The following is an 18,517-nucleotide window of genomic DNA, read 5'->3' on the forward strand; positions in this document are numbered from 1 at the left end:
ATCCTCTATCATTTCAATTCATTCACACAAACTGACACCACACACACACACACACAGTTGTGCTCAATGCATTTATTTGCCAAACTGTTTCCAACTGAAACCCCCTCCCCCCCTCTTCCCTTCATACACTCTCAGGTGACAGAGAAACACAAAACCATTCAGCGCCGAGACGAAACTCAACTCCTCACGAATGAAAAGGTTCAGTCTGAAGTGAAAAGTCTGCGGAACCTGACAGGAATGCTGTTTCTGCTTTCAGTAGTGGAATAAATTATTAAATGTAATGTTCATTATCTTCTATGATACACAATTGCTTTCAGAGGAAAGTTTGGAAACACTTGTCATTCGACTTAACTGCTAATTAAAAACCTTTGTGTAACATTACTGGAGATGGATCACGTCGTGTTTTGAAGTCAGAGGCCTATATGTGAAATTACATCTTCTTTGAAGAACACTTCATTAACTCATTATTAATCTTGGCTCTTTATTAATTTCAGCATGTCTTACGCCTCATTGTGTTTTATACGCTGTACTGCTTTACTGCTTTACTGCTTTTGTTGATTTCATTGCCATATTTTGTTTTGAAGCATGGAATCGTGCTTTCAGCTGTTCTCATGAAATGGTTACAGGTTTCATGTCTTTTATAAAAGCTCACTAGGAAGCAGGCCCTTCATGTTGGAGGCTATGGATTCTGTTTTTTTTTTGTTTTTCTTCTCCCCCCCTCTCTTTTATCCAGAGTGAAGGATGCACCAGAGCTATTGATTTTCTTTCTTCTAAAATGGATCTGTAGCATTTTGGAAATTAGGTTTTTAAATTATAAAAAAAAAAAAAATCTCTTCTGGGGAATTATCTGGAAAGTGTCTTGTTTGGTTTGACAGGCCTCTATATGAAAAATTATTTAAATTCAATACCATTTTGCGCAACCCGGGCGTTTATGTCCCTGAGAATGTGATATTGACGGGCAGGAAGCCCACATCGCCTCTGTGAGATGTCGTCAGCTCTTGGCACGCTGCGCGTAGGCATTCAGGTTTTCAGTTAGAGAAAGAAGCAGATAAGGTTTCGCTCCTCGCTTGCTTGATGCTCCGTTGAGCTCCACTGTGTCATCGTTTGAAATTTGAATTCAGAGCTCTGTTGCTTTTTTAGAGGCTGAGGCCTACTCACTGCCATAACGAACGTTGAGTAATCCCAGTGCAAACTCTCATGTTTGTCCGTGTGGAAAAGGAAGCATATTAGCCATGTTCGCATGCGTGTGATGTGTCACGCCTGCACACGGTCTGCTCAGGCCGATTGTGATGGGATTTACATGGAAACATTGGATTTATACAGCTGTATTTACTTTTCATGGAGTCAGCAGCTGTATAGGCGCGGAGGGATTTTCTATCCTGTGCACAGAGCAGACGCTAATCCTTTGATCTTTACTGCTCTATTACAACAAATACATTTAAACCCTTTTAGCTCTCAACACTCTCAGGGGAGCAATCTGAAGAAAATCTAATGTACCTCACACTGTGCAGCTACACACAAGGACGAACGCAATAATTACTGAAGACATGACCTGCAATCAGAAAAGTTCAATTTGTATCCATTTAAGGTGCGGGGAGGGGAGGGGGGGGGGGGGGGGGGGGGGTGCTTATGGATTCTGTGTCCTCAAGCTAAACTGACACCTGAGAGCAGTCATGGTCTGAGGAGGTGAAATCCACACCATCCGTTCCATCTCTTAAGCGTTACTTTCCCATGCTGCACCTGTTCCTCCCACACCAGCCAGTACCTGTGAGAAAGCCTGACCAATCAGCATCAGACTGGGCAAAGCACTTTTTTATTAAACCTTTTGTGTCAACAAAGAACAGAGGCTCTCCGTTTGTCACCGGAGAGGCATGTGATTAGCATACCTGTCCTCCTACAGAAGGTGCTTATCTTTGCAAGGTGCTTTATGGTCGAATAAAGTGTACAAAAAGTGTAATTCATGGGCCAAAGGGTGGACAAATTTTAGGGTTTTTACTACCGGTATATTGCCGCGCTTCTGCTGAAACTAACATCCAGTGTAATGAGGTGTGACATCACCGTACGTTGAAGGATTGTCTTCAGAGTCAGCGACAAAAGGCTACAGTCTTTTATGAGCCCGGGCTGGAATTAAAGTCTGCACCTCTCCCACTTACGATAATTCATCAGCCAAGGTTCACCCTGACTTTATTGCTATGTAAATGTCTGTATCGTATTTCCTGCTCGGCCCGGGTGAGGGAGTGGCGTCCAACTCGAATGAGAAAAGGCCTCGGCTCAGCTGAAAGCAGGTTCTGATCCTTTGACAAACACACACCTAAATGCACTGATCACTGCTCTTTACTGTACGTACAACCAATGAACCTGTGATGCCAAACATCTTTTTTTTAGATTCTACTTACATAGTGACGTCATGGATAAGGATATTATCAACAAATTGCATCAAAACTTTTAATTATAGTGTTGTTTTTGGAGCCAAAGTCTAATATATGTTATTCCTCTGTGCCATAGAGCTCCATTGTTGTCCAAAAAGTATTACACTTTTGCACTGGCCGACAGTGTTCCTTTATTACAATCAACACGGACACTGAAGTTTATTTTGAGTCAATCCCACTTATATCATCCTGGTGCTGTAAATACTCAGTAGCAAACCAAATGTGTATTAATCCACAGCTAAAAATAGTCTACAAAAATTGCACAATTTGCTTTTGTTTGAGTAAAGCAAAAAAAAAAAAAAACACACACACACACTACCCAGGTGTTTTAGGAAATTAAACTCTATATTTTGTGAGACATTTTTAAAGATTTATGTCTTCAGCTGGGGTTTGGGGCAGAGTGCCACAGTCTGAATAGGGTAGGAAAATATTGAGAGGGACTAATGCATTGCTTTCCATGGGATTTGGAGACAATAAGAAAATTATAGAATAATACCAGCCTTATACTTTAATAAATCATAATATACCCAAGCAGCAACCTCCAGGAAGTGCTAAAAACTGCAGTTCCTCAAATGGCCACTTGAGGCTTCAAAAGTGAGTCAATCCCCATAGACTCCCATGTTAAAATGCCCGACTTCACAGCAGAAATAAACATGTTTACAGCCTGGTAGAAGAAACGGTTTTGGTTTCTACAGTTAATTTCCTGCTTCATGACAACTGTATGGGGGTGAATTTTTATATAACTCGCCTGTTTTTTTTTTAATTTTATTAAGGCTTAAAGTTTTGCATAATTGAGGGACACTTTGAGTGACAGGTGGATTAGCCGGGAGTTAGACGGACACTATGGCGACAGTGGAGCAGCTCGCTCGTCCATCCTTACTTACGGTCTATGAATTTACCTCTATAGAACAACATCTTGTTCTATATTATCATATTTATCATTATTAGGGCTGTAAATAATAAATATTCTCATTTGTGATTACTCCATCAATTTCCTCAGTTGCTGTTTCCAAGGTCAAGCCTCATCTTTTGAGCCAACATGGTGAACGAATTCATAAAGAGCTCAGAAAAAATGGAAATTTTTAGATCCATGACAGCTGGACAAATTGTTGATGAAGATCATATGATAAGGGCAAAACCTCCAGAATGGACACTAAATGGTCACTGTAACGAGATTGTTTTCACATTTTTCTGATTAAACCTTTCAACACCACCCTCTGTGGAGACACTATATTTTCAAGGCTTTAGTTGTATACTATGCATCATACCAGCTCAACTAAAGTAGGCTATAATTTATAGATGCATATTACATTCACATTCATATAAATTTTAATCTAAATGTGTACATACTGCCACTCTTCTATACGCTAACCTTCAGTTTCCCATTTCATTTCCTCTTTTGTAGCTTTAACGTTGCTGAAATAGTTCAGACTCCATCAAAGGAAAATACTCCACATGACTTATTCATCTTTTTATAAACACCCCCCCCCCCCCCCCCCCCACAAAAAAAATATATCAACCTGACATATTTGGTATCTTTGGAAACTTTGGGAGCTTCACAAGAATTTCAAATCAGTTTGTGTGGGTTTGAACAATGTCTGGCTACAAAGCATGACTTTGTAATGACTGATGCAACAATGGGTAAGAAGGGTTTAACAGGTCAAATCCCTAATTGTTTTAGGGAGTATTTATTATGTGGCATGTTGATTGCGGATATCGACTATATACCAGTTTTCACCCTGCTGAAAATAAACGACAGGATTAACTACTTAGAGCTTCGAAGCTGTTTCCTCCCACCTGAATGTTAAACAGTCAAATTTATTTCATTCTTTGAGATGCAGTTTTCTTTCTCTAACTGCGCTTTAGTCAAAACTATACATGGTGCCCCTGCAGAAATTCAAATAGCCTCCACAAAGGTCGATAGGCTGAATTTCTCTTCAGGCAGCTCTTTCGAAAAGAAAAAAAAAAAAAAGTGACTTTGACAAAAGGAAGATGTGAGCCACCTAGAGATGCTTTCTTTTTTGTTCACATTAGGCCCATTGTTTGTGACTTTAAAGGATAACAGAAACCTACACAAAGGTATTCTTGGTCCATTGAGGATCTTTTTCCCCAAAGACTCTCTTTGTTCTCAGAGCTGTGGGCAGAAAGTGCACAATAGATGATGATGCAACACGAGAGTTTCAGCTCCTTTAAAAAGTAGTTCCCCTCGAGGCTGGTTTGAAAGGCCATCAAGGTGTGGTGCTGAATATACTCTGATACCCAGATACCGGTTTCATTCTTTCAGATGAAGGAGCTTGGACTGGAGCATAAACAGCCCTCATCCTAGTTATTAAATTCTTCATTTCTTTTATAATGACAAGTGACTTGGGTAAAAAAAAAAAAAAAATTGTGATTAATAGTAACCATAAACTTTAACTCACAGCGGCGCTAAAGGAAGATTCACCAAACTCAGTCTATCCTCAGGTGACCGTGAATGTCTTTCCAAGACTTCCTGACAGTCCACTCAACAGTTTTTGAGATATTTCAGAGTGATGGACTGACCGGCTGACACATGCCGTCCAAAGCTATCCATAGAGACCTGCTGCTAGCATAGCTAACAAAGATTACTGTCAGCTGCAACGCAGTAAATGCAGGCTATCTTTGTGGTATTTCTTAGGACTCCAGCAGCTCCAACACCTCCAGAGTCTATCTTTAATTCATGAATACAACTGATTGTTGTTCATAGATATCAACATTTGTTAGTAGACCCAGCTGATACCTAAATCGATATCTGACATTTTTCTAACTTTTAACAAACTAACTATTAACAATCCCGTAAATGAGGTTATGAAAGAACTGTGACAACAACATGTGCAGAGACATACCATTGAGAAATAAACTGTTAAACTCTCTGTAGGAGTGACATACACAGATCTCATCGTGATACCGTTTGTAAATTATCTCAAATATATCTTTGGCATTTTCTGTGCTGCAATTTTCCTGTTACTTACCAGCCGACATATATGCCAATACAGATACTGTACGTCGACAGTTTGATGAGCTATAATTTGCTGGTAATCTCAGTCGTGCTGATGTTTCAGTCAGGTTCGTCGTTGTGTTCAAATGCCATTTTCCTTCAGCGTTTTTTGTCACAACAATAAACTCAGGAATACAATATGAGAGCGATGCAAAAAAATAAAAAAAAAGTCCAAACACAAAAGTTTGAACATAGTCGGATGTTTATCATGCCACATAAAGCCCAGGTTAAAATAATCCCAATCCCTCAGACAATTAGAGCGATCACAGTGAACAGTAAGTGTTTAACATTACGACTGTCAGTCGGAGTGCGCATTGCGATGATAGTCGCTCACCTTCATATTGTGGATGGACCCGGGGCACGTAGGATCCAAATTTGATCAAGACGGGGATGTCGAGTCCCTGTCGAACCCATTCCACCACATGCAGAGACGCAGAGGACGCGGCAGCTGGGTCTGACGGAGGAAAACTACACTCCAACTCCACCGCACCTCCGACCTTCCCACGCGCCTCCGGCCTCGCACCTTCAGTGGCCGCCGCTGGGTTTATCAGGAGCAAAATGACAGTTAGGATACTTTTAAACAGAAATAATGATTAATATGGACAGTATCTCGGAAAAGATGAGCTGAAAGGACAGTGGGATGAAAAATATCTTTCTAGTAAAAGAATGGCGATACTTACAAAATAGGCAAAAAGCTGCCATCATAGTGAAAGTCTGCAAATGTGATCTCGCTGGCCCCATATCTGTCACTCATGCAACCTGCAGCATGTTCAATCTATTGGCAAAAGACACACAATTGTCACAATCACATTACTTCCTTGGCTGCACACAAGAAGACAGCCATCTGTGACAGATTTCCAAACTAAAGGCTACAGCAGAGCTGCCGCTTCTGTCATAATTTTACAGACGGGGGGGTGAGGAGCGTTCAGATTTTATACAGCTTTCCAATAACTGGAATTCATCCCATATCATTACACAAATGGGCAGAGCTGCCTCTGCTGCCAGAAAACTCTCTGGCCCTATATCCCTTTCTGAAAGTAAATGTCATAAATGTCACATAAATCTTCTGAGAGTCACGTGTGGAGTGACATCTAAGTGTTTTATTTAGAGCACATCAATGAAGACATTTGGCTGGAGCAGCCAGGAGACTCAGCACTCAAAGACAGAGATAAGCTGAGCTGATAGGAGGCGCAGGCTGCAGCAAGGCGTCCAGGAGTGCAACTTAATGTCAAGACGGAGCGGCCGATTTGATCCGGTCCAGACAATCCCTGCGTCCATTTTATCAAATGTGTTAAACTGGAGGGAGGAAATCAACATGATAGGTCAGATTTTGGATAAACACTAAAATGCCTCTATCATTTGTACCATCCATCACCTTCTGTGGTAGAAACGATCAGCTATTGTAGAGAATCACTCTCTAAATCGGTAAATATCACACATGCCACTGCAAGGTCTTCTCTTCTTCCAGATATTTGTCTGATAGCATGAAGGCTGCTGCTGGCTAAGCTCTATACCAACTCTATAATGAACACACTGGCATTCTATACTGACTAGCTTTAGCTCACAGTTAAAACATCTCAAGTTGTTAAGTCACTACTGTACACTGTACTGCAATCTCTGTACTCTGCTGTACTAGCTAAAACATAAATAGAATTTTTTTACAACAAAATATTTACAATATAACTGTGAAAAAAATATTATAAAAATATACAAATATGTATATAGCACAACGTGCAATAGGAACGGGTGAGTGTGCAATAGTTCACAGTATGTTCTACACCCATATAAAGAGCAAAGGGTCAAGTTTAGTAGCACAGGCAAATACTACCCGGTCCGTGTTAAACATGGCCACACACCCACAAGGACAAACACCAATAAGTGTGCCAGATAAGAGCCAGAAACTGGCTCTGTTCAGTGTGTATATTATGTTTACACCAGTGGTGGTATGACAACCCATATTCTTCATTTAAAGCAACACTGTCCCGGTTCCAGCCGCGACGACAGGATATCCTCCCTCATCCTCACTCTCGCTTCTCCCGTCTCTCCTGCTCCCACGCCCCTAGTGTGTTTCCCCCTCCTCCTTGTCTGTTCCCCTGTCTGTCAATCCCCAGGGAGGCGTGGCCTTGCTACCTGGCTGATGGCTGTGCAGCAAACCTGAAACTCATCCACCGTCATCAAACCTCAGTATAAGAACCCCGGCAGATCATCCACTCGTGGCCGGATTATACCAACGCCTATGTGGTAGCTATCGGTTGTAACTGTCGAGCAAATTTTTCCTCGTTGTTTCCTCGAGCAATTCCCAGTGTGCCTGCGCCTGGATCCTCCCCTGCTACGGATCCAGAACCTACACGCAAGCCTTCAGATCAGCTACCTGCCTGCCTGTACCATTCCTCATCCCAGTGTGCTCAATAAAACTGTCTTTTAAACCCTACTTGAGCTCTGAGGTCTGATTTTGAGTCCAAACCGTATTCAAAGCCTAACACAACACTATGTTACTTTTGCTGAGCAGTGGTCACAAGTAGCACAAATGGAGCGAAGTCTCTATGATGTCTGTTATACAGCTTAAGTTTGCTAACACAAGCTAATATTAGCCACTATCAGCTGGTGATCATATAGCAAACTAGAGAGTTTACTGCTTCTCTCAAGAGTTACATGGTTTATTTCTTGAGTTTTATACCTAACTTCCCATATTCTTAAAGACTAACTTTTAACATTGGTTGCAGTGATGCACCCGACTTTTTCACTGTACCTTCTGGCTCTACAATATTGCATTCTTTTTTGGCTTTTTCATCACATCTGAGCTATGGAAATTAGACAAACCATTTTTTGCAAAGGGCAAATATTTTTGGTCTTTGTGACAATCTGGAAGATTTCATTCCAGGTTTATTTGGCGGCACCTGTAGTTATTGGTTGTTACGGCAAATTTCACATTTACATTTACAATTACTCGTTTGGCAGATGCTTTTATCCAAAGGCGACTTACAGGTGCGGGACATCACTACAGCTTCAGTGTAGTAGGAGACCTTGGTGTAAGTAATAAGTACTACATCTATTCAATAAGTGCAAGGGGATCGGGTAAAGGAGTGCACCGAAAATGCAGTTTAACCTAACACTGCAGGTCACAGAAATCTGGAGGCAGCAAAACAAACTATAACTGGCATTTTTCCATCATTCTGTGAGCATCCGTGATCTGATTTAATGCTGCACCCGGCGTGAGTCTGTGAACAGCAGGGCACAGTGAAAGGAGTGGGTTACCTCGCTGAGAAGTTGAAGGTGTGCAGCGTGTCGCCCGCAGCTCTTCATCTAACAGCTCACTGTGGCTGCTCCTTCTTGTTCATTTACTCCCTGCAACATTTCAGACGGATCCACTGTCAGAAAATGACCGCTGTGCTGTTTTGCAGATGTTTTTTTGATGAACAATAGCTGTAAGTGCTAACCTCGCTGACAAACACTTTGCATTTTCCCGTGACTACTTCATACTAATAGAGTCAGCTCCTGTTTCGCCAGTTAAATGCGTTTAATGAGAAGCTGCAGCAGTAGGAAATGTTCGTCTAATACAGCAACAGACACCCAGTTCTTAGGCTCAATCACCGTTGTGTTACCTAATTCGACAACAGACAGCTTGCTGTTTTAAGTACAATTTTGAGGTTCTTGTACCGGAGTATTTCCATTATATGCTACTTGATACTTCCACTCCACTAAGTTTCAAAGGGGAATATTGTACTTTCCACTCCATTACATTTCTCTGACAGCTTTAGTTACATGATACTTTTAAGATGAAGTTTTTACATTATGAATAATATAACGAGCTTTAAAAATACAACACGCTCTAGATTAAACCAGTGGTTTCCAACCTTTTTGGGCCTTCAGATATCTTACAAAAAGCAGTGTGTGTGTGTGTGTGTAGTTTGGATCACATTTCAGATGTCTGTGAGTTTCATCAAATAGTGATTTTCCCCTCCTTCTCACATGGTTTCATTTCGATACATATTCAAATTAATCTATCACATCTAATTATGTCATATACAATATGTCAGAGGGACCAAACCGGTACTTTACCTTCATTTATCTGCTATTGAACTATTATTGCTTATCATTAACTATTATTATTACTACTATTGAATTATTTATTTATATATATTTATATACATAACTTTATTTTTAATATTGAGCTCCTATCTATCTATCTATCTATCTATCTATCTATCTAATACTTATGTACTTAAGTAGCCTAAAGTAAGATTTTCATGCAGGACAACACTTGTAATGGAGTTTTTTTACATCCCTGTATTGGTGCTTTAATTTAAGTAAAGGATCTAAATACTTGGGGACACAGGTGGTGGAGCGGTTACCTTCACCAATGATGTCAGGTCTGGGCGGGGCCCTTTCAGGACCAGGAACAGGTGTAACACTCACTGCAGCATTTTTCTGTACAAGGAAAAAAAACAATTGTTTTCCTTGTTTTGAATTACCAGTATGTTTTAGGGTTGGGATGTTGCTCAAGGAAGAGTGTAGGGTGTCATTTCACCCATACACACATGCCTTAAAAAGTAACGCAACACACATACACACACAGAGACAGACCTGCTAAATGTCAGGTGGATCGATGGGATTAATGACGACGTTTGCTCATGTGTGTAACCATAATGGGCACAATCTGGAGCCCTGGCTATAAGTTAGTCACATGCTTTGTATGTAACATCTTTATCTGCAAAGTAACTACCAACTTTAGCTACGTTGCACCTCTCAGTAACAATAGAAGTCCTTGCTTAGTTGCAACCACTGCAGTGTAGAAGTGAGAAGTACATTTAGACACTGACTAAATAAGGTAAGGCTCTCACTGCCATTTGGGTGAGTCTTGATTGTGATGTTGACGGACACTTTTATTCCTCAAGGTACAACGGAAATGAAAGAGCTGCTCACAGCAAGACAGAAGTAAACAATGGTTGGCGGAGGTAAAACAGCTCCAATGACAGCTCATGAAAAAAGAATGAAAAAAAAAAACAGTCCCTGAATAAGAATGAACTTAGTACTATTGAAGTTTTCGAATTTGAAATTGGAAGCCACAGCTCACAGCTTGTATCACTTCATGGCTGTTTCAAAAATGATAAGGACTTCTACAACTATGACGCAACGGTAACATTAGGACACGGGGAGTAAAGTACAAGTCTATTGTCCACCATGGGATTTGTTTTTGAGTCCACCACACTGCAACAACATGACATGATGCATTACAGTCAACGACAACATGCACAGTAACAAGGACATCACCTGAGACATGAACGACATCAAACCTACTGTGTACAGACAAATGTGTAATACCGATATGCCAAGTAAAGGGTGTTTCATACTGTATCCTTACAGGACTTTGTGAAGTTTTTTGTGCATATCTATCTAACCTTACATGTTTAGAAACTTTGGTATACAAGATAAAAAGGTCCATTGTAAATACATGACTTCAACACATGTGGATGGTCGTGGTCGTCGTCAGTGATCTTTACACTTCCTGAATATGAACAGTGAACGCACCCTGGTCCCAGCAGGCAGCACAGGCCATATCTGCTGCTCTCCCTAACCATGTGGCTTTTATGGGATTTTTCATTTCATGGATAGGACAAAGTCTGAACCGGTGAAAAACAATTACGCAGGCTGTCAACAGCTGCTGCGCTTGTTCCAACACAATCCAATGCTTCAGCAAACAGCACAGCATACACAAATTTTTCCACAAAATCAAAGTGAAAGTCAAAAAGAATCCTCAATCTGTGGCACGTCTGCTGATTGCAGTCTATTGGAAACATCAACCGACTTCTATCCCCCGTCCTTCACCCGCGTGACTTTATGCAAAGCAGCACAACACAGAGTTTATCCTGAACTTATTACATTTGAATCAGGTATTGAGTGTTTGCTGAGGCTGAGCCAGGCAAGCCAAGGTAAAGCTTCAACATTGTGATTCTGTTGCTTCTCATCTTCACACTGTGGGCGAAGATGAAAGAACAGCATGCGCGCACGCACACACACACGCGCGCAGGCACACACGTATACACACACACAGACACACAAACACACACACAAACACACACACAGACAAACTCACAGCGGCGACTCTTCCCTGTTTGGCACATAATGAACAGATGCTCAGCATCTTCTCCTCGTGCTTCATCGACTGCCTCTTGTTAACTCGTACGACAGGCGACAATAAGGACTGACAACCCTGTAATGATGTTCATGCCATTGATTAAAGAAATATAACCAGACACTGTCCAAATACAGACAGCCATAGCTGAATTAAAATGTTGTTCATAATTTTAATGCTCTGTCAAGGTAAGACTTAATTGTCTGGTGAAATAGCGAGGCAATAAAGTGGAACAAAAGTGGTTAAAAAAAAAAAAAAAAAAATCAATTGTGTGGAGAGAAAGAGAGCAGGGAGAGTGTGGCAAACACAGCAAGGAGAAAGATGAGAGGCGACAAAATCTCTTTAAGCTGCAGGACATTTTCTGTCATTAAATCTGAACCAGAAACTGAGAGAGCTGCCAAACAAAGCGGCCTGCACAGGTGAAACACTCAGCCATGGTAACACAGATGGTCTCTAGACATTTCCCTCAGACGTTATTCCTCCTTCCTCTGACAGTGAGGACATGCATAAACATAAGCACAGTGACAACTTCCACACTCTGGAAATTGTTTAACGCTGTAATAAATGAGCCAGTGCCTCGCGAAAGAAAGCGCCCTGTCTCACGCAGATTTATCAGCTGACAGAAATAGAAATGTCAGAGACAGGCATGCTGCTGGAATTCTGTGTTGTTGCCGTTTTCATCTACATAAGGAGAGAAATGGGGAGCAGCTGATTAATTGTGACCGAGGCACAGTAAGAGATTTATCAGCAGCTCTGTCCCCCTCTTACCCTAACACACTTGAAACCCAAAGATAAAGTGGCTCCTGCACGTTTGTTTTTTTTTGTTCAAATTCCATTTCCTTCCCACGAGCGTTGCCATGGTTCGTATTTGTTTGTGTCTATGCTCAAAACTTGTCCTTTATAACATTCCAGGTATTGATTCGGACAGCTACAGGTATCCTTTAGGGGAATGTGAAACATGATGATTGGTCAGTGGGTTAGGACTGTTTCAAGGCTGTTTGTATCTGCCAGCAAGCTAAATTGGACATTAACCTCTGAGCACAGTAAATGTAACAGGGGAAACAAAGTTGAATTCTTAAAGTGCTGTGACCTAATAAGAGCAGACAAAATAATGTGTTTGTTTTTTTTTTTTTTTTACTTTGAACTAACAAAATCATTATGGTAAGCACTGCTCCAGAGGTGCTACTAAAATAATTACCTTCCTGCAAAGCTGCAGAATAGACGAGCATGTGCAGAACTGGGGTAGAAAACAGGTTTCCACAATGTCATAACAGCTTATATATGGACATTGTCACTTTTTAGAAATAAAGCCATTGGCTGAAAATACTGTGAAATTACTGTTAAGAGGTGAATTTGAATGCGAAACACATCCTTGCATTGTATAACTTTTTTTTTTTTTAACCATATGCCACCTTTGATAAACATCTGTCACCGCTGGCAGCTACCATGACAAGTATTCCAGTGAGAAATGGACAGCTATGTCAGTGACAGCTCCATGAGTAGAGAGGAATGACCAAAGTGTGTCCAAAGACATTAACAGACAGCAGCGGGTTAAATTTAAAAGCATTAAAAAACTCTATTGTCACACTGTTTGCCTGCTGCACAAGTTAAGAGCTCTGGTTCACTCACTGTGGTTATTATCATCATAATATTAACAAGTATGAAAATCCTGCTCTGCCCTCAGAATATACCAGGCACTGGAGAAATGCAAGATGCGCTACATCAATGCGAAAACTCATATTAGAGGTGACTGCAGTGAAAAACCGGCAGCCTCACTCCTGACAAACTGTGTCAATACAGGATTGAATCAGTGTTATTGATCAGCCACACAGGATCATGAAAAGCGACTCTTAACAGCCGTTTCCTTCTATTTTCCTGGAAAAATCAAAACAACATAATTTTCCATCCAAAGCCATCAGCCTGCTCCTCTTTCAGCTGTCACCCATTGACAAACCTATCTTACATTAAAACTCTGTTTATTCCTGCAGTTACAGTGTAAAACTATGATAAAATCCATGGCTCTGACCAGATCGCTGGAGCGAGCAGCTAACACAGGCAACTTTCCATCTTGGGATAATAAACATTTTCCACTCATTACTTATGCAACTTGTGAAAAACAACTTTTCATGTTGATCTCCTCATGAGCACTCAGTCACTGTGGGTTGCTTATGTCCCCATGTCTGCGCTCAGAGACTCGAGACTTGGAGTCAGGTATAAAGGTCCCTACATTGTGAGATTTCGTTCTTTTGTTTTTTCGAGTTTACATTTGTGAGAGAAATGTGTTGACATATTTAACTGTCAATCCAATTACAATCGCACCATGCGATGCATCCGCCAACGGCTGATTTAGCTACAACCCACGTCTACAATCCAATCAACCTGAATACGGCACAGACATGTGTTTCTACTGGCACATATTTTTTCTATTTACATCCCAGCAGTTCACCAGGTATTCATCACATAGGGAGGTTTATTAGACTGTTCACACGCAGCATTATTACATAGATCATATGGTCTGAAGTCACAACAAGACTAAAAGTCTACAGCCATGCTAGCGGCTCTCTGAGACTGTGCTCAGCAGTGTTTTGAGCTGAAAGCTAAATCCTGCTGCTAACATCAGCATGCTAACATGCTCATGATGACAATGCTACGTGCTGATGTTTTATAATGTTTACCATGTTCCCCATCTTTGTTAGCATGCTGACATAATTAGCACTAAACACAAAGTGCATCTGAGGCTGATGTTTTGTGACTACTGAAAAATAAAACAAAGTTTCATGGCAACCCATACAATAGGCATTGAGTTGTCACATGCTAATTTGCATATCAGGTACGTAATAATGTATCTACTGTATTTACATACAGCTATCCAACACTGCATAAATATTTAAGTCAAAGAAGACGTAAAAGACTGAACCAAGCCTTATCATTATTTTTTAAGCTGCTATTATCACATCATTATGCATCTAAATCTAAACACTTTTCATGTCATGACTGACAGCCGGATGATTTTCTGTGTTTGTGTGTGTGTGTGTGTTTGTGTGTGTGTGTGTGTGTGTGTGTGTGTGTGTGTGTGTGTGTGTGTGTGTGTGTGCGCGTGTGCCAGAATCGACCCAGATGCGGAAGTAGCATCTTACAATCATGCTGTGTATGGGCCAGATTCGGGCTGTGGAACCGGGCGTATTCTGGGCCAGAGGAAAACAAGCATGTGGGCCAGATTTGTTTTGCTATCTGGGTAGCATGGCTAAAAATGGGGACTTGACACTTGGACCTGACCGCTGTGAAGCTTGATTTATTAATCCCTAAACACTGCACGCCTGACTTGAAATCAAGAACCTCAAGTCAGAGGTCTCAGGGTTCGATCCGTTTAAAATCTCAGAAAAATAAAGCATTTAGGTACGACAGCGAGATGCAAGCCTTTTACAGTCAGACAGCTTGAATATTAAAATATAAGGGCTTTGCATTGAAAGAGCTTGGTCTCTGCATAAAGCATGCAGCTGCATAAAGAAAATATACTATCAGCACAGCTTCGAAAGGAAAAAATTTAAATGCAAAGTCAGTACTCAGAGACCTGATAGACTTGAAAATTGACATGATACTGCTCAAGTATACTTCCACCTCTAGTCTCTTATTTATATGTGAACCATATCCTGATGATTTCATCTTCTACCAAATGGTTTCATTCATAATTTTGAGACTACTTTTTATGATACAGTCAACATTTCTCTGAAGTTCATTCAGACACCAGCTCTTCAGAGCCCTGTTAGCTGACATGCTTTGAAATCTTACATCGGAGTGCTGATTGCCAGTTGCCTCTCACAGCTGAAAAATGCCGCTGATTGGCATTTAACCTGCTCTCTAACCCACCTCTGCAGCAGTAATTGCCATTGTGATTAAGTTATTTCAGAGCTTAGGTTCTGCTCCACAAGAGTGCTTATGTTATTCTGTATGCCACTTGTAGTATAAGTATACATTTTATCTTATCATGGCTTACACATGGCTGTTTGGGCTCGGGAGGGATGTCAAGTCATTCCAACTCAAAAGTCCAATGTTGATTTTATCAAATCAGATTCATGACTCAAGTCTAAGTGAAGAGACAATCTTGACAGTGCACAACCAACTGTGGGTTAATATTTGGATGCAAAGCTATAGCATAAAGTAGTATTTTAATGCTTTAGCTTAAAGGCTCTGAAAACCTATTTTGCCCAATAAGCTACTTGCTATGAGTGACAGGATACCACATGAAGTCACAGTTATCTGCCAAAGTTAGGAACGTTTTGGTCATTTCACATTAGAGATTTCCGTTTTCCTGTCATTCTTTTTTTACGCTCTTCTTGCAGTTTGAAGTGGGTGGAGCTACGTTTGAAAAAGGTGATGTCACACATTTCTGTGCACCAATCAGAATTTAGCAACATTTGACTCTGAATCTGACAACAGCTGGATTAATGGGTGTTTGAGTGTTAACTCTTAATAAATGATACTTTAAAATGTTTTTTTTGTTCACTTGGTCATGACTACATGTTACAGAGAGACACTTGAGATTTGAAGCCAAGTTTTCAAGGACAGTTGCTGCAGTTGTTCATGTCATTAAAGTGTAACTGAGACTTTCTGTACATGTATAATTCATCACAGAGACCATCAAGTCTCCCTTAATTTTTGTCAAAGTTAAATTATTGTCGAGTGGTGATACAGTGCAGAATCTCCTCTCACAAACTATATTCTTAATCCAAACACTTCAGCAGGCTTTTTTTTTTTTTTTTTTTAAAGAGCCATGAGGAATGCACTGGGATAAAGCATGCAAAAACTCTGTGTGGGCTTAATAGGGTTTGGTAGGTAATAATTTGCATGTACTTCAGACTGCTTTAAGTAGCAGATGTGAAGTGCATCTTTATAATGCAGGTGATGTCAGGCAAATCCTTGTCCTTCAAAAAAAAAAAAAAACACTAAATTAATTTCCACTCAGCTCCCTCTGAAGATGTAAAACTTTATAGAAAACATTATATTGTGGGAACTACGCCCATCTGGCACCAGAGCAGACTCAGTCAAACCAAAAATAGAATTTGAAATCAGTCAATGAACCTTGTCAGGAGGAAGTTATGAGAATATTTCTCCCATAATCGGTGAAATACATATCGACTCTGGCCTCCAACAGTACCGAAAGATTTCCAATTCTGGGCTCTACATATTGCACAATTGTAATGTAAGTTTATGTATTCATATCATAAATATTTCCTATTTCCTTATGGATTGTACTGAATAGGATAAGTAATGCGAGACTTCACCAGACTTCATCTTTGAACCACAGACTATTAAAAATAGCTCCATTAATCTGAATGAAAAATTATTTCAAAGAATAGCTTTATCACTTTAAATGTATGTAAATGTATGTATGTGTAAATTTTAAATGATTTTTAATGAAAATACATGAAAGTCTGGTTTGTAATCCTGGATTTCTAAAATCTCTAAAAGCAGTATTTCTGACAGCTCCTAAAAGAAAAGTTTCCAGGTTTCTGGACATACAGCATCTTCTCCCTGTTTTACCACAGCTGTAGGGTTCAAATAGCTCATCAGTTTGTTCTCCATGTTGTCATACCACCATAAACCAATTAAAACCATGACTGCCAGAGAGAGAAAAACAACTTCACAAGCTCAGTGAAAATGATAAACACAGGTCTAACTGGCATTTACAGGATTGAATGGGTCCTGAGAAGTGACTGCTAGCTGAGTTCAAGCTTCACAAACTTTCGGTCAGTTTCATATTTCACATTATAATGAAAAACCACCACAGAAACTTCATTACTGACGTTTAAATGCATGACATAGTTCCGGGGATTGAGAAGGAAATTTCGCACTCCACAGTGTAAGCTCTGAACATTAATTTCTCATCTTTTCAAAGCTGCTGGAAGTCAGAAACTTCCAGAATCATTAACTCATTACTATTTTTTTCTTCTTCCTTTTTTTTTTATCCTACCTGTAGCACAGTTTCTGACAGTCGCTGGTAGATTTCCTTAAAAACGCATCCCTCGCATGGTCCGGTTTTTTTTTTTAGTCCATCTTGTGCCTCAGTTGGCTCGGTGTGGAGACCAGGTCAGTGTCCAGCAAACTAAAAACAGGCCTTGTCTCTTTGTGGCGTTTCAAACTACATGAAATACGAGCGTTTGTCTCTCCAAAAACCCACCGGCGACAGGTGTTGCTTTCACGTACAGGTGCCAGACGACGTTGCGTCCTCTCTGAGTTCCTGGGTCCAACTTCCACCCTCCTCCTCCTCCTCCTCCTCCCCCTCCCCTCACCCAACCTCCCCTCCCCTCCCCTCCCCTCCCTCCTCTGGCTGCTCCTGTTTCCTTGTCGTGATCAAAGGATTTCAACCACATCAAACTAAAGTTACCTACTAGCGTCCCGTGAGCCCTTTAATGTTTCAGCCAATGCATATTTAATAAAAGAGTTTGTTTGTGGAGGCAGAGGATGAAAGGCGATGTTTTTTTTTTTAGCCTTTAATCCCCTGATGGCATCCAGCGTAGTGGTAACCACAAGAGGGTGTCCTTTACCTTTTGTTTGTGACCAAAGCAGGAGAAAAAGTTACACTTGCTGGACCTGTGAAACAAAAATATACATTCATTAATCGCATATTTCCTCATTCAAAAAGAGGAAAATGTTGTTTCTGTGAATATTCACCCTTTCAAAAAGTGTTTCTGGAATGACAAGTGAACTGCTCTTTTTCTGTCTCAATACTGTTTTTCACTTGTTTTTGTATTTGTATTTTTCTTTACTAAGAGATGTGTTTATTCCAGAAAATTTATCAAAAAGCCAAATCTTCATTTTCTGTTTTTTGTGAACATATTTCATTTCTCCCTTTCTGAACAAAACAGCTTCAACAAATTCAACTTATTTGGATGATTTGTTTGCTGTCCTTACTCCATTTTTTTCAAATATTACAAAGGG

At 40.4% G+C, this 18,517-nt stretch overlaps 1 protein-coding gene across 3 annotated transcripts in view; it reads right to left on the reverse strand.

The window, feature by feature from the left end:
* Positions 1-17,832, reverse strand: part of igsf9a (immunoglobulin superfamily, member 9a) — a 64,366-nt gene extending 46,534 nt beyond the window's left edge. Inside the window, exons 1-5 of one of the 3 annotated variants that reach the window (XM_087172072.1) lie at positions 17,550-17,832; positions 9,798-9,873; positions 8,701-8,790; positions 6,126-6,220; positions 5,780-5,983 (exon numbers count right to left, since the gene is read on the reverse strand). In XM_087172072.1, coding sequence (XP_087028198.1) covers positions 5,780-5,983; positions 6,126-6,186 — 265 coding nt within the window. In that variant the 5' untranslated portion in view covers positions 6,187-6,220; positions 8,701-8,790; positions 9,798-9,873; positions 17,550-17,832. The remainder of the gene's footprint in view (positions 1-5,779; positions 5,984-6,125; positions 6,221-8,700; positions 8,791-9,797; positions 9,874-17,549) is intronic. The other 2 variants (XM_087172073.1, XM_023399458.2) reach the window with 2 other exon arrangements.
* Between the last annotated feature and the right edge of the window lie 685 nt (positions 17,833-18,517).

The sequence above is a fragment of the Seriola lalandi genome, unplaced genomic scaffold, assembly GCF_002814215.2.
Source record: "Seriola lalandi dorsalis isolate HSWRI2012SDOR001 ecotype SW California unplaced genomic scaffold, Sedor1 jcf7180002051954, whole genome shotgun sequence".
Lineage (NCBI taxonomy): Eukaryota > Metazoa > Chordata > Actinopteri > Carangiformes > Carangidae > Seriola > Seriola lalandi.